Raw genomic sequence first — 21,857 nt, 5'->3', positions numbered from 1 at the left:
GGGACTGCCGCATCCCTCTGTCCGGGAGAGGGAGGTCACAGAGCCGGGCCGATGTCGGGCGCCTTGCCGCTGAGGCGGGCCGGGCTAGTGCTGCTCCTTATGGCCGCCGCGCCCTGGGCCGGGGCGAGGCCGCCGCCCGGCGCCCCCGTGGGCCAGCCCCGGCCCAGCGTGGTGCTGGTGGTTTGCGACTCCTTGGTGAGGCTCCTGGGCGCGGTAGTGGCCGGGGCCGCGGTGAGGGAGGGCAGGAGGGTGGCAGAGCGGCAGCGGTGCTTCGGCGGCGTTTCGCAGATGCCGGCGGGAGAGGGACCTTCGAGGATATCTAATAGCAGAGAGGACTTTTCCGTGCCTGTTCCTTCTACAGCCATAGGCTACAGGGCTGGGTTTTATTCTCCACCACCTCTACGGGGTGGAAGGCTTGCCTGGGGTAATGAGGGCAGGCTTCCCGTGTCGCTCAGACAGTCGGTAACTCTTGTATTGTAAACCAGACTCGGCTTTCTTAACGGGAGTGTGCTGCACGTATTCAACGGGCGCATTACAGTAGTCAGAGACTTCTGCTTGTGTGGTACGGGGTGTCAGCTGTGGTATCTCCAGCTTGTCACCGCAATTCACGGTAGAGGGAGGCATGTCAGCCGGGCTGTAGAGCAGGGCAGCAGTTAATGGGACAGAGATGGTGTGTAAAAGAAATTAATGCTTTTCTCTCGGCTTAGAAAGCAAAATGGAAATTAAGGTCACTACAGCCTGTTGGTTTTGCCATTGTAAATCCTAAGAACTTTAGGGATGGGATGGAGAATGTCTGTAATCACAGAGCAAATGACTGAGTTAAGCTGTTGGGCATCATACTTGCACTGTTTGGTATAACAAATATTACAATAAGCTGCTTGGATGTATATCTACAGCTAAAAGGATAAAGGAACTAGTATATATGTTTTTATGGATTTCTAGTGGCTTTATTAAATGATTTATTGATACAGCCGTTTTAACCTCTAGACAGGTAGGAAAGATCTTTAATTCACAAATACCAGGTATGTTTCCTTGCTTACAACTGAAGACAGGCCTCCCATGTTACTGAGACAGTTGGTAACTCTTGTATTCTAAACTCAGCTGTCTTGCCACTTTTCCAGTCCAGAGTGTAGAGTAAGTTCACAGAGATGTGTGGATAAACCTTTAAAAGAAGGAAAAAGATGAAGGATCAGTTCTGATTTCACAGAAATACATGCCAATGCACACATCTGCATCAGGATTCAGACTGGCTTCTCGTCACCTTTCACCATAGCTATCCCTGTTGAATACATCATGGTGGGACTCTACTACCATAAGAACTGGACATCAGAATGTGTATAGCAGTAGAAAGGAAATAATTTTACAATGAAAAAGGCCTCATCTCCTTTATGTAACACTTTTCTTTATCCATTAAATTAGTCTAATTATAGCTTCTCAACATTTTATTTTCCATACCTGAGTAGAATTGGCAACGTTTGAGTAATGCAAGTTAAGGTAATAAAACTATGAATTAATGTAGCCAGTAGTTTGAGTTCATACTGTTTATATACTGTTTTTCTATGCAGGATGGACGCTTGACGTTTTATCCTGGAAATCAGACTGTGGATTTGCCTTTCATAAATTTTATGAAAAGATATGGCACTGTCTTTCTCAATGCCTATACCAATTCTCCAATTTGTTGTCCTTCCCGTGCAGGTAGGACCAAGCATGTGTCAATTTAAATACATGGTAATAATGGGAAATTTTGAAGGATTTAATTTAGGGAATTTGTTTTGTTTATCAGTAAGACCCAATTTTATTTTCGTTTGTGTCTGAATTTATAGAGGGTACTCATGTTTTATATGTATCTCATTTCTGTTTCTCATTATTTGTTTGTTTGTTTCTTCTTTTCCAAGCTATGTGTGAGCTCACAAATCTTTTTGCAAATTCCACTGCAGCGTTACTATTTGAAAAAAATATTTCTGGATTTGAAGAAAAATCATCAGTCTGTCTGCTGCAGTGCTAAAGCTACATTCAGAACTGCTCTCCCCAATGCAAAATTAATAATTCTCTTTCCTGTCTCAGGAAATAGTATTACATAATAACAGATGAATAGTACTGCCTTCCAATGGCATTTATTCCAAGCAGTGTGCTGAATGCATTATGTATTCTTCAGTAGCTTTAATTGAATATTTGAATATACTTGCTGCAGTAGTTGCCCTGTGTTCAATTTCCCTCTTGCAGAATTTGCTGGGAAGTTAGAAGGAAGCAAAGTTTGCCTCTTAAAATGCTTCTAGACCTTTCAGTTGTTGCAAAGACCCCTTGGGAGTTGTAAATGAAATTTAAAGGAAGGAAAGGAAGATCCCCCTTTCTCTCAAGCATACACTGGAACAAGCATCCCATCCTGATTGCAGCAGGCACAGGCTGTCAGATTAATTTTTTAGTACTTTATTTACTGATAACCTTTTACTGGTACCCTTTTCTGTTTTCAGGGCCTCATCTTAAGTGAGAGTACATGAGCGTGACATCAGTCGTGTTTTCTCAATTTTTGCATCTTTCAGATAATCTCTGTTGCTGAGAATAGTAACTGTATATTTTTCTAAGAAGTTTTGTGAAAATAGCAGCTACTGCTCCCAGTGAAGAAGATACTGCATGATGAATTCAACAGTTCATCATTTCTGTTTATCATTATAGGTGGTCCACCAACATCATCATGACCACTTGTCAGTCATCACAAGTGTAGCTCTGAACTAGCAGGACATTTCTTGTTTAGCCAGTGGCTTGGAGACGTCCAAGGAGCTGAGGGTACATCTGTTGGGGAGGTGTCAGAGATCACACTAGAAGAGATGGTGAGAAGGAGGATTTTAGGGTGGGGGAGGTAGGAGTATTGCCATGGTACGGAGGTAGGGCTGCCACACAGGATATTTCCATTGTGAATAGAACAGGTTCGTTCCGGTTTAGGACTCCTTTTGACTCTTAGAATTGGGAAGAGTGAATGATTCTCAACAATCTGCAAAGAAACACAGGAATTCACTAATAAATACAATACTTACAGTTTCTTTGCAAGTCTTCCCTTGGTTTCTTTTCTTCTTGGCCTCTTTAATAATCTGTTTTTTTTTCTAGAGCTGATAGTGAAGTTAATTACCTAAAGAGGATAAAACTGAGGGCATATATTATTTGTAAAAATAATATTCACTAATTCCCTCCACAGACTTTAAATTCATGTTCAAATTTAACTGAAGTAAGGGCAGATAATACTCTGTAAATGTAAATAGATGACTGTTTCATCAGGATCTGTACTACCATGGCATTTTCTGTCTGCAATTAATAGGAATATTTCCTAATCTACGGGAAACCTTTATTTAATGATTGCATAGCACCTGGATGGGACCTTCTGTAATTCTGGGGATTATTTTAGTAAATGTTGTTATTTGTATTGATGATGAAAGTAAGATTTGGAAGTGTAATACTTTGTACATGTGGACTTTTTGCCACAAAAATACTGATTGATCGCTTCTCAAGTAACTTGCATTTAGATAGGAAGTACCACCTCATCGAAAACCATAACCCATTTCTTTGTTCTCCCCAGCGATGTGGAGTGGTCTTTTCACGCATTTAACAGAGTCTTGGAATAACTTCAAAGGTCTAGATCCAGGTTATGTAACATGGATGGATCTCATGGAGAAGCATGGCTACCACACACAGAAGTATGGGAAATTGGACTATACTTCTGGACATCATTCAGTAAGGTAATCAGATAGATTCTCCTCCTGCAAAACAGGCAGGACTGAATTAATCATGTAATTGTCTGGCAAGTGGTTTCTATCTCTGAAATGGTAGTAGCTTTCATGTGAAAGAAATTTAGCAACTTTGTGCACAACCAAGTGTATCCCATGCAGATGCCCTATGGCTTTTACCTGTAGATGGAAGGTGAGTATCAAGGCTGTGGTTTTGCCCAATATGAATGAAGGTTATTTTTGATCATTGGCATTGCTCTGTAAGTGAAGTTCAAAAACGGTGTCTTGAGACTTCCAGGTTGTATTATACCAGCAATGTAGGAAAACATATTTGATAAAGCTTGGGTATCAAATCCACCATCACAAAACATGACGTGTTTTTTTGTCTTTTTTTTTTTCTTTGAAGGTCACACCTTTTCAAAGACTTACGCTGTTGCACTGGGTTGGCCTTGGCTGGATGCCTAGTGCCCACCAAAGCCACTCTGTCACTGCCCTCCTCAGCTGGACAGAGGAGAGTAAATAGAACGAAAGGGTTGTAGGCTGAGATAATGACAGGGAGAGATCACCTCCCAGTTACTGTTGCAAGCAAAACAGACTTGACTAAGGGAAATCAATTTAATTTATTGCCAGTTAGCAGTCAGAGTAGGATAATGAGAAATTAAACCAAATCTTGAATCACCTTCTTGTTACCCCTTCCTACAATCTGGCTAAACTTCGTACTGATTTTCTTTACCTCCTCACCCCCATCAGTGCAGGGGGATGGGGAATGGGGGTTGTGGTCAATTCATCGCATGCTGTCTCTGCCACTCCTTCCTTCTCAGGGGAAGACTCCTCACACTCCTCCCCTGCTCCAGCATGAGGTCCTTCCCATGGGAGACAGCCCTCCACCAACTTCTCTAATGTGGGTCCGTCCAATGCACTGCAGTTCTTCATGAGCTGTTCCAACCCCCCAACCCTTGTTTATGGCAGCCATGGTGTCATTCATTCTGGCAAAGAATTCAGGACATCTGCAGCTTAGATTTCTCAGCATTTTAGAGAGGCAATATTGTCATGATACTAGAAAATATGTTAAAAAAATAATCATTAAAGTGTTCTTTTTCTCCTTCTTGCTTTCTTTACACCATTCTACTCCATTGTTCCCTTTTCTTGATAGCATTTATACAAGAATGCCATTGTACAAGATCAGTCACTCTTACGGACTTTTGTTGTAAGTGGTAGTGTTTAAAAATGTTATAATAGTGTTATCCAAAACCGGAATGATGCTTCTAAAGGCAGCCTCTCCAGGCAAGTTGTTTCCCACAGGACTTTTTTAAATAACAAAAACCTAATGCCCTCTTTGCCAGGTGAAGTAATGTGAATCCATATCAGAAAGGGTAGCAGGGTCAACAAGATGGAGATGCTATTTCTAAATATTATTTTGTAGATGTGAGAAGAACCATTCTGAGAAGAAGTTATAATAAATAAGAAGATTCAGAAGCAGAAAAAAATTGCTAAAGCTTTGAGTATAAAATAGATGTGTAATAGATATTGATCAATTGAATAACAATTCTCTTTATTGTAGAAATTACAAATAGATTGCAGTATAAGGAAAGTTCTTCAGGAATTCTTAACTCTTTTGACTTGAAGGAAGCGGTGAAGAACACATTTTTCCACTGAGTGTGTATCATATGTATGTATTTTCAGTAACCGTGTGGAAGCTTGGACTAGGGATGTTGACTTTCTGCTCCGCCAAGAAGGGAGACCTATGGTAAACCTGACTGGTGATAAGAAGCATGTGAGAGTGATGGAAGCAGATTGGCAGAATACTGATAAAGCAGTTAATTGGATAAAGAATGAAGCCGTTAACCTTACTCAACCATTTGTTCTTTACTTGGGGCTGAATTTACCACACCCGTATCCATCACCCTATGCAGGAGAAAATTTTGGATCCTCTACATTTGTAACATCTCCCTATTGGCTTGAAAAGGTATGTGAAGATGAAATTTGAATATAAGTTTATTTATAAATGTACTTGTTATGAACAATATTTTATTCCTCACATGACTTTCCAAGTCAGACCCAGTTTAGATATGTCAGTGCAGAGTAAGAAAATTGTTGGTCTAGATGTTAGATTTCTGCTTTAAGGTTGAGCAATTAGAAGTGAAGAATTTCTTTCTGTTGTAGGAAAGGCTTTGTTAGCAGTCGTTACTGAATCAATAAAGAAGTTTGGAGTTCTGTGGCTAAAAACACATTAAACAGAAAATGAAATTACTGCTATACATACCTGTATTATTTTTTTTTTTCAGTAATGGTCTGAAGTTCATTGTTTGTAGCTTTTTTTTATTGTGCTTGTTATAAATGATGCTGAATGTCATCATTCTAAGTTTTATAGGGAGCGATTGACTTTTCCTAAAATATGAACCGAGAACGTAAAGTAGTAAGACACAGAAGTCACTTTTCTGTTAATTTCCTTCTGTGCCACTGTTGCTATTGAATGTTTTTAGAGTGCACAAAAGTCCCACTGTGTCCGTAAGTGGAAAGCTAACAGATTGCACTCCATTCCAAGAAGCAGTAATTTTTTTTCTCTGTCTTGTGTGGTCTCCAGGTGCCATTATCTGCCATTAAAATATAAATGGGCTAAAACAGCATTCACTGCATAAAGGCATTAAGATTCTCTGCAGCTGAAGAACTGAGAATTGGGTTTGAAAAGACTTCATGCTTACATTAAAACAAACAAACAAAAAACCCAAACAACCAAAACCCCCCACCCAACCAAACCAACCAACCAACCAACCAACCTACAAAAAAAAAACACATCACACCCCTGCAAAAACAAAAACAAAAACAAAACACACACCAAAAAAAAACCAACAAAAACCCACCCCTAGTTCATGTAACTTGTGGCCTTTTCTGCTGGGAAACTGCAAAATTATCCTGGTGCAATAAGAATACAAAGTCTTAGAAAAAAGGATGTACAGGGTTCTTCTGGAAATGGTGAGAAGCTTTTTGGTAGAGGAAAAGCCTGGGGGAAAAAGAACACCTCATTTGCAAAAATCAAGATCTGGCTTGGATATTAAAGAAGACTTGCTAGGTGCTAATTGCTAGGTTGGACATCTTGGGAAGTGGGGTTAGCTTTTTTAAAGTTGCAAGCAGAGTTATAACATCTCTCACAAATTTTTGTCATCCAGTTAGAGTAAATAAACTCCATAGCTTGTTGAGGTCTCTTCCACCACTACATACACATACTCAGTTATGTGAACCACATATTACCATTTATTGACCTTTGGATGGTGCTTACGGAATGTAGCTTCCATGTTTTGCCTATGGAAGAAGCAGTCTTTGAAAATGAGAGATCAATCTGATGAAGAATTTTGCATAGATGAAGAACTTGAATTAAATTACGTGTTTACTGAGTAGCTAATACAGAACAGAATATCAACATGGTATGTTTATGAAACCCTGTGTTGCTAAGCAGATGGTCCCCTATATTTTGCACTAGCCAGTACTTTTTCAGGGCATATGGCTTTTTTCCTAGCTATGAATTACGTCAGACAAACAAAGGGTTCATGACTATGTGAATCCCTAAAACTACGGTGTAGTCCTGTAGAACCCTTTTCCTGTAGAACCTTTTTCAGTCTTCTGATGAATGGTGGATGGTGTGGGACATTTTTGGGTCCTGTTATGTCTTAAGTGACTAATAGACACCATTTGAGGAGTCTAAAATGTGACTTTCTGTAGCCAAGGACCTTCAGCAATAGGAAGATGTCTGAAGCAATTGCCTGGTATGATTTTGTTTTTGCAGCCTGTTTTCTAAAGGCTCTAAGAAAACTTAGGTTTTGGTATGTCTGACTGTATTGCAAAGCTGGGTTTTATCCCTATGGGCACTTCACCTCCTGCTGCCGTACCAACTGTTTAGGTGCTGGTCTCTTCTTTCGAGTAACAAGTGATAGGATGAGAGGAAATGGCCTCAAGCTGCACCAGGGGAGGTTTAGACTGGATATGAGGAACATTTTCTTCATAAAAAAGAGAAGAAATTGTCAAGCATTGGAACAGGCTGCCCGGGGAAGTGGTGGAGTCACCATCCCTGGAAGCATTTAAAAGACGTGTAGATGTGGCTCTGAGGGACATGGTTTAGTGGTGGACTTGGCAGTGCTGGGTTAACAGCTGGATTTGATAAGCTTAAAGGTCTTTTCTAACCTACATGATTCTATGACTTAATACATCTGCTAGATAACTTAATAGAGAATATTGACTGTTGTGGGGGGTAGAACTTTGTGGGTACTGGAACACATGTCCATAACAGCACTGGTGGTCAAAACTATAGCTTGTGCTCCAGAGACATGCTGTGCTAGTAGCTCCCCAGACAGCTCTTAGTTACCCATCCACACCTTGGGGCAAAACCAAATTGGGTTCAGCAGAGATTGATGCTTATTAAACTGCTACACCAATAAACAGGGATGCAATGCATCTAGGGACACCTTTAGTCTGATTGCTTTTGTGCTTCATGGAGCTGCTTGGAAAGTAAGCACCTCAGTTAATTTATCAGGAACCATGCTGCCCGTGTTTGGGGACAGCCTGGGAGTGGAGCTGTGGCTGCAGCCCCAGAAGGTGCTGCACAGGCATTAGAGTTGATGTGCCATAATCTAGGTCTCAGCTCTGTTAAGAAGATTTCCAGATGTAAATTAAGGCAACATGTCTGGTTTATTAATTTAAAAACTTAAGTTTTCTATACAAAGACTACATCTCTGCTTCATGGTAACGTGCTTTAAGTCTACAGTATGGAAGTAATTAACTGTTAAATGCAGCACTTACTTAAAGGAATATGTACAGTATGACTGCCTAGGCTAAACGTGTATGTCAAATGCTGAGGCTTTAAAGCTGGTATGGCAGCACACCGTATCTGTGAGCATGGCAGTTTGAATATACAAATCCATCATTGTTTGTAACCGATTGGCTCCTACATTTTGGTTTCAAACTGATCTTAGAATTCTTTATAACTGAATGGATTGACAACTGTAGAAACAAATAGAAAAGTGTCAGAAAATTTGACTAGTAATAGTGAATTCTTTTTATCAAGATGTCAAGACTTGTCATCCACTTTTCTAGAGACCTTACCAGACTATGTAAATTTCCATGTTGTTCTGTGGATTCACAAAACACTTGATCTTTTTGATACATACGAGTTGTAATTATCCTATAGTTAATGAAACTACGCCAATACTTTTGTACTTACTCTGGAGTACAGTTCCAGAAGACTGTTCTGCAGTATCTCTCTTAAAAAAAGACATCAGCTAATAGAACACATATTTATGGCTCCTAGCCTTAGTTTCTAGCTGATTTTTACAGCACTCTCTTAAAAATACTTCATATCTGTGGAAGCAGAGGGGAAGAAGGGGAAAGCTGGCAGCACCATGTAATGGGAAAGAAGCTAATGTTTCCTGGACAACAAGTTGAGAACTGTGAATTTGTGCTAAAAAGTTTTAAGTTAAATCTGTTTTTTAAAAAAATTAATTAGTTGCTAAAGTAATGTGAATTTCCTTTTATTTTTAGGTGACTTATGAAGCTATTAAAATACCCAAGTGGTCTTCTCTTTCAAAGATGCATCCAGTAGACTATTACTCATCTTACACTAAGAATTGCACAGGCGAGTTTACAAAGCAAGAAGTGAGAAATATTAGAGCATTTTATTATGCTATGTGTGCAGAGACAGATGCCATGCTCGGTAGGTAATGTTTCATTCTACAGTGAGTTTTCTTGTTCTGATTTTCGTAATTAAATGCCCATAGAGCTGGTCTTCTAGGAAAAAAAAAAAAAAGGAACCGAAACAAAACACAGTTCAGATCTGCGAGTAAGCCACATGGATGCTGCTTAATCAGTCTATATGATAAATAACTGGATAGTTTTTAAGGCTATTGCAAGGTGAATTCAGAGCACTGTGAAAAGTAATCACGCCCACCAGTCAGAGACCCTGTAAAAGCCCAGTAACTGTAGCAAAACAGTTACCAGTGTACAAGAGGAACTAAGTACTCGTTGATTAAGTACTAATTGAATCAGTGCAAGCAACTGGGAATGGGGACAGACTAGCAGAGCAGAGCTGAAAGGAAAGGTACATTTTATGGCACAAGCGATTTCCTTGGAGATTGATTTCAATATAGCTGGATGACAGCTATTACACATAGTAAACTTACGATGTTTCCCTTAGCAGCATACTATTGAAAGTTAAAGAGAAGAAAAACAAAAAAAACTAATTAGGCATTCAGAATTCTTTTTAGTTTGCAGTAACATCTACATACATAATTATGTAATTATTATAATGCAAATTGGTCTTTATTTACTGTTACAGCTGAACCCAGGACAAGTATTTTATTTAAAAATTTGAAAAGTGACCATGAAAGAATAAGAATTCCTTTATATTGTAATATAAAATTAATGAATAAATAAGCTGATCTTTTTAGCAATGTTAGAATGATCAAGACACTGAATTACTCTTCCACATTTTAAAGAAAATTAAAAATAAAAAAAGAGACATCAATTGGAGCCTGATGGCACTTCTGGAATGAAGGTATTGCAAAGTAACAGCACTGGGGTTTAATTTGGTAACATATTTTAAGCTTTTAATTAGTCTGCTTATGCAAGAATCATCTTTAATGTTAAAGATGTGTAAGCAATTACTGACTTCATTGACCCTGTCTTCATTGCACAAATTTGCAAGGAACTCCTGAGGGGATGTAGATACAGGAAGGAGAAACTTCCATTTACGCTGTGTAAAGTGGATGCTCTCAAGAGTCCTTCACCCTAACTGCAGTGTCAGAGCTTCTGCTGACCTATTCTACTGCTGTTGAAATGATTAGCATTAGTTATCCGAGAAATTAAACAAAAGTGACATAGCAAAAATGCAGCTTGTCCTGTGGTGCAGGACATTTGACATTTTATGGTTGTTGTTGAATGCCCTCAACAACTCAACAGATCCTTGCAACTCACTGGCGACTGTTGTTCTGGAATGAATGCATTGGGCTCTGCCTTCCAAGGCAGAGAGGAGATACCAACCCTCTGTCTAGGATTCCTCAGGGTTTGCATGCCTCTTTGCAGGTACAGAAGTTGGAAAGAATATTTTGAACATAGCCTTTCAGTATCTTTTTCTTGTTGCAGGTGAGGTTATTTCAGCTCTGAGAGATACTAGGCTTCTTAAAAAAACAGTTGTTATATTCACTGCAGATCATGGAGAACTTGCTATGGAACACCGGCAGTTCTATAAAATGAGCATGTATGAAGGAAGTTCACATGTTCCCCTTTTAGTTATGGGGCCAGGCATAAAAAAACAGCAGCAAATACCAAATGTGGTATCTCTTGTGGATATATATCCTACTATGCTTGGTAAGTTAAGTAATTTAAAATTATTTTTTTTCCCCCAGTTGTATTATAGTCAGGCTTTCATCTCCACTTTGTGAGACAATGTAGTAACACAGTGGGATATAAAAGTTTATTGGCAGAGGATACGTATGAACTTAAATGCAAAAAATTGATGTAAAATTTAAAGGAGCTCAGGATGCTCCTTATTCATGTTACTGTCATCAACACAATTATAGTGAATTATATAGGAGTATCTTAAAACAAAGGAAAACTGATTAAAAAGTCAGATGCAGTTTAGATATGAATAATTTTTTATAGCCTTCATACCTAACAGTGTAAATGCATCCAGAGATGAGATTAAACCTGAAAGGGTGGAGGTTCATTAGAAATGTCTTTTACAAAGGGGCACGTGGAAGAAATGTTATAGCAACTTTGTACAGGAATTGTGCTATTGATCATGTTAAGCATAATACAGTATGATGATGGATATCATTCTTACCTTCTTAGATGTGGCAATATTCATTGTAGGGCAGAGAATCAAATAAAAAAGACTGATAGTAAATTGCTTACATGCAGATGGCAGTTATTTTTTAGAGTGAATTTTTTGAGCAGTTACCTGTGGTAAATCATGCAAGAGATGAATCTCACTGAAACTAAACATTAGGTGAAATCACCATTTGATTCTTTATCTGGGACTTTTTAGGCTACCAATCAGAAAATGGTCTTTTCCAGGCATTCTGCAAAGCTTGCTCTTCAAGAACTGTCACTGTATACTGCAGTTCCCTGAGAAAGTGTGGGATAGTAGATAAAACTATACTTCAATTAGTGAAAGACAGTGAAAAATCCTTTTCTATATTGTCTTAATTTGATTTCCTAAGAACAGAAGAAAGAATCTTTATCTGCATGTCTCTTCTCAAAATTTCTGGTCTATTTATCCAGATGAAAATAGACTATAATCTGAATAGGTTTCTCTTCCAAATTCTGATATCAAGTCTTTTATATATATAAAAAGTAATCTACATTGGATATGGTACTTATGTAAGTATCATATGTAAAAAGTTAAAAATCTTCTTTTTTTCTTTGTGCTTTTCCTCAAATAACATAACTGGTCAGGTGGTTTAAGTTCCTTCTTTCCTCCCTTCCTCCCTTGTTGCATAGAACTTATATGCACTGCATATCACCACTTGGCATAGGAGATGAAATACTACCATAGTGCTCTTTGACATGGAAAGTGATGAATTTTTAATAACTGTCTGTCATGCTCCATTTAGGACACACTAGTTTAGGTTTAGTTTAGGTAACATGCTTGGGATTCTCAACTGTTTTTCAGGATGTCTCTGAGAGATCTGTGCAGCCTCTTAATATTGACCTAGTCTTTGGGAGTTAGAGACACTTGTGATGTGAGTTGATACTCAGGAGCTTCAAGTTACAGCATCTTCTAGGGGCCATCCAGCAGGCCATAGAGTTATTCATTGTTTTCCATACGCGCACAGTATGGATTCCACCTCTGACACCATCTTCATCTCCAGCTGTACCAGTGAAGCAAATGACCCTGTTCCTCGGTTTCCCCACCAGTTACAGGTGATAACCGTAATGGCCACCATTTGTAAAATGTTCTGTTACTCACTGATGAAGAATATTAGGTAAGAGAGTAGCACCGTTATTAGCACAGAAATGAAGGGTTAGACTATTTTGGATGTGTAGCTTTTGGGGTCATTTCATGCTATGACAGTCTCTTTCGCCTGCCTGACTTGGTTAGAGCAGAAGCGAAGGGAAGGGTATAAAACCATGATTAAAAAATAAAAAAGCACTGTGCTTCAATGGAGGCTATTCCAATTTTTTTTTTAACATACGTCTGTTAAAGATGGACTTAGACACAGCAGATACAGATACTGCTTTTGATCAAGATGCTGACCTTGGAAACCTCCTTAAGGTTTTTCTTTTAAATTATTATTTGTGTATTTGGGGGTTCCTGTGTTCTACTAGAATAATTAGGAACGCATGTTTTAGTACTGAAATAGAATTTTTTTAGACACATGTAGTATTATGTTAGGTTTTTTCAGTCACGGTAACTGCAGTAGCATTTTGACTTCGTTTATCTTTGCTTAGATATAGCAAGAATTCCTGTCCCACAGAACCTCAGTGGATATTCTCTTATACCACTGCTACATGGGAAGGCTGAGAACGGAGTGTCACCCAGAGGGCATCGGCCCTCATGGGTATTGAGTGAGTTCCATGGATGCAATGTAAATTCTTCCGTGTACATGCTTCGAACTGGCAAATGGAAATATATCACGTTCTCAGATGGCTGTTCAGTACTTCCACAGCTGTTTGGTATGTTGCCACTTTTATGTCCTGACCAACTCATTAATTTACTTAAGTGCGAACTGGCTCATAACTGACGTGTTTGTTCCAGATCTTACTGCTGATCCGGATGAGCTGACAAACATTGCTGTAAAATTCCCAGCAATGGTACATTCCTTGGACAAAATACTCCACTCTATAGTAAACTACCCGAAGGTTTCTTCTTCTGTTCAGGAGTATAACAAAAGACAGTTTATCAGCTGGAAACAAAGTTTAGGTCAGAATTACTCAAATGTTATTGCCAACCTTAGGTGGCATCAAGACTGGTTAAAGGAACCAGAAAAATATGAGAATGCAATTGACAAATGGCTTCATCAAAGTAAGTAAAAGCAATCTAGATTTAATATGACTGAGAATATGAAAGCATTATTCACTGGTAATGTTATGCTATATTTGAAGTGTTAACAATTATTGTCGTATATAAGCGATTGAAAGCAACAACGCCTGAACAACTACCACTATGTTTTAAAAAGCCAAGAGCATTTTATACAACAAGCTAGCACAACATATCTAGATTTTTACATGTTATAATTCTGTAACACTTTATATATATGGGAAGGATAGTACATAAGTACTGATTGTGTGTATGTAATATTTAGCTGGTAGCAAATATGCAGAATATTAAGCATTAGAACTCAACAGCAGTTTCCATTTCTAAGGACAGACTGAGGCAAGGATTATAAAATTCAGTGCAGTGGCATACCAGTTACAGTGAAATGTGCTGGAGCCAACTTTCCATCAGGATGGATTTTAAGTCCACAGTGAAGACACATTCATCCACCTAAGAGAAGCTATGGCGGTTAAAATAGAATCAAAAAGTTAACAAGTAGTATTGGTCTGAATATATATATACAGTTTATTCAAGTACTTACTGTGTCACCATTCCTGTTTTGTACGTGGTTGACTCCATGTTTTCAAGATCTGCCTTCTGTTCTCTTGCTTTTGGATCTGGTACTTACCACTCCTTGCTGTCTAATAATGTGCATGGGCTATTAATTGAATAAGTGTACAGGTGAAGAGGCATCCGGTCTCAAGTCACTGTCAAAAGTTTAAAACAAACAAACAAACAAAAAAAAAAAACAGAAAACAACCCTCTGACCAAATCCATGAGTAGAGGAGTTCTCTGAAGAGTCATAGTGTGATTTGCATAGCTTTAGATGAAAATTGCTTGAGTAAATCTCCATTACACAGTTAGGTTCTTCAGGGAAATGTTTTAATGTGCATCAGTGGGTGAAGAACTGGAACCTGAAATGTACACAGAAGAGATGTGATTGAAACTTTCAGGAAGAGTTAACATAAAAAGACCAGTTCACGTTTTTCCAGGGATGGGACAAAAAAATTGAAGTTTTGGAAGAAGGGTAAGATCTAGCTAGTAACTGTTCTGCTGAAGGAAAACATAATTGTTGTAGCAGCAGTTAGGTTTGCTTATTCTTGATCACAGTTATTGACGCTGTTGTAATAAATCAGATGACATTATTCTTCATACCTAAATGCTTTCTGAAATCTGTAATTAAATACTCAGCAGTAAGCTACCAAAAATAAACATGAAAAATGTATGTATTTTCTGATACAGAGTACTCCATATGCATTTTGCAAACAACACTCTAGAATTGGGTACATATTTATGAATGTTTTAGCTATTTTATGTTTCTTTGTTCATAGAACATTAAGGCTAACCTTATACTACTTACTGCTATGATAGCTTTTTTTTTTTTTGGTAGGCACGGAACAAATTAATAATTAAAAAAAATGCAAGCACCGGAGCACATCATAATTCTTGCTGAGTTCAGATAGTAATGAAATTATTTAAGAAAAAAACACAGCAGTGTAATGTAAACCGTCTGCATAAGTAAAGAAAATAAATACATCCATATGAAAGCTTGTTCAGGTGGGAAGAGGATGGATAAATGGATAACTTTCTAGAGGTCTGGACAGAATGCAGTACATCATATAGAATATATTAAAATAAAATTATAATGAACTGGATGTGGTATATGTGTGTGCTTTTTTAATAGCTGAATGTTTAAAGAAATTGCTGGAAAATGCTTAAAGAAATTGCTAGGGAAAATTGTATTTTGTCAGTGCTGTGGACAGTGTCTTTTTTTAAATATACAAGCTTTTAAGATTAACTTCTTTGTAAGTGTTAGGCTTACAAAAGTGCAGTTTGCGAAATGGAAAAACAACTTGGGGAAACAAACTTCTTACCATAATTCCTTGAGATAACTTCTTGTATCTAAGGGTTTCCAGAGGAGCCCAGTGCATGGGGGCAGGTTTGCAGATAATGCAGAAAACCCTAGGAATGTGCCAGCTCACAAAGCAGAGCTACAGCATCAAGAGGCAGAGATGCTCCATTGCAAGGTGATTCTGTGGTATCAGAGCCAACCAGTTGTGATCTGATCTGAAGCCAGTATGTCTACTCTGGTGCTTCTTTTCGTATCCCGTAGTCTTAAAATGCTTATTTAAATAGAAGACCCTGACTTGTTTGCTAAAAGTAAACCTTTGACTTTTCCAAGTTACTATTTGCATGTGAACCTTCGTTCTTAAAAGCTAGAGAGAAGGCAAAAGCCCCCTAGTGCCTTCCGGCCTCTGTTTGCAATAAATAGTCTACCTGTGTTGGAATAGAACTGAGCTAATTTAAATACTAAAATAGATACATTTAACAATGCAGTCATAATCAATTACTCTGATTTAGTTATGTGAATGCATCTGCATTATTGTAACACAAATGAGACTTGCAGCATGCAAGGTTGGCTAACTAACAGGAAGAAACTTGTTTTCAAACGTGCTAAGGGAATTATGTAGTATTAACATTGAAGAGCAATTTTTGAATGAAAGGGAGAAGGGGACAGGCTAGGATGCCAGCAGTTCAAACCAGGTATTTAGGAGGTGTAGCCAGGTCAACACAGCCTCTTAGGATTTACCTGAGACTAACAAAGGCATTGGCGTGATCAGCCTCTGTACCTCTCTTTCAAGTGCTTACAGAGGCAGGAGAGGTAGCACTGTCCTGCTGAACAAAAATGGGATTATTTTTGTAAATACAGGGTCCAGATGATCACTGGAGAGGTAAGAGACCGCCACTGTAAATTTGCCAACAAATCACAGGAAAATAATCGTGCTGCCTATGTCAGGGCAGCTAGCTTAGTAAGAAAAAAAAAAATCAGTGGGAAAATCCAGACATTAAATGCACCTAGGCAGTGACCCGTCTGATCTTTCTTTAAGCAAGCTATGGAAATAGAAGGTAGGTAAAAGAAAGCTAGGTGAAATTACTGTAAGTTAGGTTCACAACTGGCTAAAATCAAACTCAGTAGTAGGTACCAAAAGTTAAAAAGGGGAGGGCTGATCAAATAAGGTCTGTGCCGTTTGGTACTTTTTAGAAAGTAATTTGAATTCAGGAGTAGATACTTCTATTAAACATGAGAAAATACACCCTAGGAGAGCTAGCAGCACTTCTGTGGACAGACTGAAATTACAAGTAGTCTTGATTAGCTGGAAAAAGTTATCTGAAATCATTCAATCAGGTACAATTCAGCATGGATTGGTTGAAGGTCAAAATAGAAAGGAAAGGGAATAATATTAAAATGGTGAACAGCAAACTGTCTAGGCTGCAGTTTTGCAGGGTCAATACCATTCCATCAGGTATTGGTGAGGTGCCCCCTAGGTCCAATTACAGCATTTAACAGAGCTCCAATCTGCAGGTGCAGAGTTCTCACTGTACCTGCTCTGGTTTGTCAGTCATTTTCATACATGTGAACTACCATCAACATCCTGAGGGCATGACATGCATATGCTGCCAGCTGTAAACTCTACACATCATTCATGCCCAGTCCTAGCACTCCCAGTAGAGCTCTTCTGTTGCAGAAGATTGTAGGTTTGGCTTAATTTGCAGTGTCAACATGACAAAAAATATTCAGCTGGTAAAGTAGGTGTAATGGAAATCTTATTAATAAAACTATAGCTAAATGAGGATGTGGCCTCGGAACAGTGTTGCTGCTCTGCCTTAAAAGATGCTTCACATGAACAATTACAGTGTTTTAGATTACTTTTGCCACAAGCAGGGGTGTTTCATACCTGTACATCCAATCCAGCAGGCCGGTTACAGCCCTTCACTCTGTACAGCTAATTAGTTAATTAATGCAAGAATTACACCTGCCCACCTGAAATGAAATGGTGCATAGTGGATTTAAACAGAAGCAATAAGGTGCCATTGTGGTAGCTGCTTGGTAGCTTGGGATTCTGGCGCGGGACCCAGAGCGTTATGCGGGCACCATGTCTTGTTTGAATGAACAGTTTTAACACCATCATCAACCTGGAAGAAAGAGGATCCAGCGAAACTAGTTATTATTTCACCTCAGAGTGTGATAGAGAGTTGACTTTCCAAGGGACTGTGAGAAAATTGGCAGACTGATTGCCATTTTAACATGCTTTTGATAGGGATGGTCACAAGCTCAGCTATCTCCTGATGCACTCTTAATGTGGCTGTGCTGTTCAAAGAAAGGAAGGAGAAAACAGAACTTTGCTCATCTGGTTCCAGCTGTGGAGGCAGTGTTGTCTGGATGGCACCAAGCCAGGGGCTGAGGTGGAAGAAAAGGTGGTAATGGGTGAAAAACCATCTTGGAGGTCTGCTGCCCTTCGCTAGATCCTATCCCAGACTCGGACGACTCTCCAGGCAAGAGACTTCTGCCTCTGTTGGGTTTTTCAGTGCCTCCTGGGCTGCTATGTGTTGAAATCTCTTATGTTCTGTTCATACTTTGCAGGTACATGTCCACTTTATGGGTGAGAAAAAGGGGCAACAGTAGGCTTGCAGTAACTGGGTCTAGTTAGAGGTCTTTCGTGATGAGGAGTCCTTAACTGTGCTCCTTTTCTAAGGGAAGAAAGTCTTTTGCTACCATGTGTTTTAACAGACTCGGCAGCACATTAACAAGTGTACATTGCCTCAAAGACTTCTGGAGGACTTCTGATGTGCCAAGGCGGATCTTGATCTGTAGCTGGTTATAGATAAGCGTGCAAGTCTTGACGGTAATATGAAGCCATTGGCTACTGATTGCCTACTGATTGGGCCATGCAGGGTCCACACTGTGCTGACAGTCTGAGCCAGGTTTCAAACTGGGGTGCCTGGATAATTCATGTATACAAAATCCAGTCTGACTGTAGAGATGTCATCAATAAGTGAGCTGCAGGTTTGGTGCCAAGTGTTATTTTAATACTGTTTTGTACATACATATATATGTGTGTACGTTGATGTATGTAGATATACATGTGCGTCTGTATTTCTATATGTGTGTATATTTAGATACGCAATTTTTAGAGGTGTCTTCATAAGAGTGTTTCTAACCACAGGCATCTGCGTTTTAAGATTTTAGCCAATTTGGAAAATTTATAGGCAGAGTCAGCAAACAGGTGATAGTGAAAAGACTGGGGATTTCTTACTATGTATTTCTTACTATTTCTTCTTGTGGTTAGCTTGCTGCACTCTATGCTTATTTTTTTAAGAAAATAAGCATGAATGCCTTACTGGATTGTCCCATGAGTCTGACAGTGTTTTGCTTTCTAGGTAAGACTTGATGGAAGTTCCTGTAAGCTGGAAAGCAGAGGGTCAGTCCTGATTGCACGCAAATCAGATAACAACTGGCCTTGAAAATGTCACACTCGTATCTGTCTTCCCAGTATAACGGTTCATTAATAAACATGCAGCTGCTGAATACGAATAAGCACATAATGTATTGCGTGGCTGTGAGCAGGATTTTGGTTTGGCACATCCCTCTTGGAGGAGGTGGTGGTGGTGTGGGCTGACAGCAAGAACGGTAGCAAGAAGAACCTAGAGTTTTCTTCTGTTATCAGGCCAGCCCCAGCATGTCCCTGCTCCTTATCAGTTCTGGCAGAGCTGGGCCCTGCCACGATGAGCCTCCATACATTGTGCCTCTGGTGCTATAGGGGTCAACCCTGCTGCCTTCTGTTCACACATAAAGAAGGGCTGCGACACATGCTGTTGCACGTGAAGAGAGGCAATGCTGGACCTCATTATTCTGAGCCTCCATTTCTTGATCTGCTTTCTCATCTCCATTGCCATCTGGCGTGGACCTAAGGTATGGTGGCTCTGCACTCCTCTGCAGTGGGATCCCCACACCCGTGGTTTCCCTTCAGTCTCTATATACAAAGACCTTTTTTAACCTGATTTTCTGAGGAAGTTAGGGTTGTATAGCTGTACTGGGAATTCAGAGGGAACTAGAACACAGTAGGTATTGTAAGCAAATTTAACAGGAAGGCAGGTTTTGTGATAAAACTGCTTATGTTCTCTGCTGGGAGAGGCTATTAGACATTTGAAATATGTAAGAGGAGCAAGGGAAAAGCAGATACATTTGCTAAAGAGACACATCTGCTAAAGAGGCCAGGTTGAATAGAACTCCCAAATAAACTCTTTTTTTCCCTTTTGCAGATGGAATATTTTATCAACTTGCATCAGTTTTGTATTTCTAGCCATAGTATTATTCAAAGAGTATTGTATCTACATGTAAATGCTACCCATTGCATAGCCAAACTACGCAGTACAGCAAATTACATTTGCTGTCCTTATTTTTGTTTCATGTAGGTTTTGAAGGGAGGTAGCGAATAAAGTGCAGAGTAAAGGAATAGTGATTGAGAATTTATCTTGACTCATCCTCAGGTGTCAGGTTTGCAGCAGCTGATTTTCCTAGTCCAAGTTCCATTAGTGAACACTTTGGCCAAGCATTGTCACCAAACTCCTGTGCTTTGCTTTGTGTGCATGTTTGCTAGTCTTTTGTAAAACTTCTACTCCTTTCATCTCACATGTTAAATGCTTTGGGGTTTTCTCTGGGACTGAGACATGCGTTCTACGTGTAGAAATTCAAACATGAACTGTTTTAGAAGTGGCTTTTTTAATTTTTTTGTGTTTCAAGGATGTGAATTTGCACAGCTCAAGCACAGGAACAGTTGAAGTGGAGCCAGAGGGTCTTATATTAATTGGCAAAGAAGATGACATAAAGAAGTCTCGAAGAGTAACAGCCAGAGTCAATGGCAGAGAAGTTCTTGTTTTCTACCATGAAGGGAAATTTTATGCTATGGACTCTCGCTGCTACCGTAAGATATTTGCACATATGATCAAAATGTTGCAACAATTAACATAAAACCTGCTGCATAAATTAATAATGTTTTCTACCATGTTTCAGATGAAGGAGGCCCTTTATGCCTTGGAGAAATAGAGGTACGCAAGCAAAATAAAAATAATGTGTTGTAGTATAGAGTCATGTAAAAACTCTATTGCATTGTATTTTAATACTCTTTCTGAGTATATCATCAAAAGAAATAGGTAAGCGATCAACCATACAGCCAAATCAGGAAACACATCTTTTGTCCTAGAGATTCTTCCAGGAGAAGAATAGGAAGCCAGTGACTTGCTATTTTTAATTCTTGTTCTTGCAGGATATCAATGGTCAAGCATGTATTGTTTGTCCTTGGCATAAGTATAAAATTACTTTGGAAACAGGAGAAGGATTATATGAAGGAATAAACCCTTTGGAGCCATCACCAACACCACAATGGCAATCAAAAGGAGTCAAACAAAGGATTTATAAGGTCACAATAGACAATGGAAACGTTTATGTGAGTCCTCCAGATTTCTCTGTAAGCTTTGACTCTGATTATTTTGCTGAAAAGTACAAACATGGTGGTGAATTAGCTATTAAAAAAATAAGCAGCTCATGAGCAGCAAAGTAATCAGAGCCAGAAATCAAAATCCTGGTGAATGCTCTAACGAAGCACCATTGTTGTGAAATAAAAGTGTGCTGTGGCTGTGAAGATTGTCTCCAGATTAAATTCTAGTGTTAATGCTAGTGTTAATGTTATGTTAAAGCATTGAAATGTGTAAAATTGAGTATGATAAGATGCTCTGCATTGTCAGAAATGTGACTGATCTTGTGCCAATGATTTTTTTTTTCACTTGTATTTCAAAAAGACTAATTGACAGCAGAGTGCTTTGTAATAGTTGATATTTTAGAAATCCTATTATGCTAGAATTGTTTTAATTTTTAGAAGTGAATGTAGTATAATACTGCTTATAAGACACATCACATAGTTTAAGTAAATTGTCGTGTAAGGGTTATAGTTATATACTTAACAGTTTATACTACTAATGCCTTCGGTATAAATGACATGAAAATTTATAACCTTTTAGATATACACAAGAAATTTCAGGATGTTTATTAAGTGCTACAAAGAGAAGTACAAAGCTTAAGCATATTTTAGTGAGCTTTTTAATGTCTCTTTCTATATTACTACTGTGAATCCGTAGAAGTATCTATATTCTTTTGCCTCATTGAACTCCTTTTGACAGTTCATCAAATAATGTGACAAGCATTTGTCATGTGTAGCTTGTTCTTCTTGATTCTGTCAGATAAAGAAGAAGCTCATGGAGATAAAAAACCTGATACATAA

General features: G+C 38.8%; 2 protein-coding genes across 4 annotated transcripts; both read left to right on the top strand.

The window, feature by feature from the left end:
• Nucleotides 1–36: 36 nt before the first annotated feature.
• On the top strand, nucleotides 37–19,100 carry ARSK (arylsulfatase family member K). Of its 3 annotated transcripts, none has more exons than XM_061479070.1 (9): nucleotides 37–195; nucleotides 1,566–1,695; nucleotides 3,569–3,728; nucleotides 5,400–5,682; nucleotides 9,246–9,417; nucleotides 10,845–11,069; nucleotides 13,155–13,379; nucleotides 13,462–13,728; nucleotides 18,961–19,088. In XM_061479070.1, exons 1-9 carry the CDS (start codon nucleotides 52–54, stop codon nucleotides 18,969–18,971), a joined length of 1,617 nt encoding a protein of 538 aa, XP_061335054.1. In that variant the 5' UTR covers nucleotides 37–51; the 3' UTR covers nucleotides 18,972–19,088. The 3 variants fall into 3 exon arrangements, with proteins under 3 accessions (XP_061335054.1, XP_061335052.1, XP_061335055.1); XM_061479068.1 differs by lacking the exon at nucleotides 18,961–19,088 and adding an exon at nucleotides 15,648–16,253; XM_061479071.1 differs by lacking the exon at nucleotides 13,462–13,728 and having other exon boundaries at nucleotides 18,961–19,100.
• Nucleotides 19,101–19,362: 262 nt separating this feature from the next.
• Nucleotides 19,363–21,857, top strand: RFESD (Rieske Fe-S domain containing). The gene is made up of 4 exons (XM_061479072.1): nucleotides 19,363–19,492; nucleotides 20,324–20,504; nucleotides 20,594–20,628; nucleotides 20,847–21,857. Exons 1-4 carry the CDS (start codon nucleotides 19,415–19,417, stop codon nucleotides 21,126–21,128), a joined length of 576 nt encoding a protein of 191 aa, XP_061335056.1. The 5' UTR covers nucleotides 19,363–19,414; the 3' UTR covers nucleotides 21,129–21,857.

This window comes from Pezoporus flaviventris, unplaced genomic scaffold (assembly GCF_033815535.1).
Source record: "Pezoporus flaviventris isolate CSIRO_AGI_PZ_B2104156 unplaced genomic scaffold, CSIRO_AGI_Pfla_v1 ptg000141l, whole genome shotgun sequence".
Taxonomy (NCBI): domain Eukaryota; kingdom Metazoa; phylum Chordata; class Aves; order Psittaciformes; family Psittacidae; genus Pezoporus; species Pezoporus flaviventris.
This window is presented reverse-complemented; position numbering and strand designations above follow the sequence as displayed.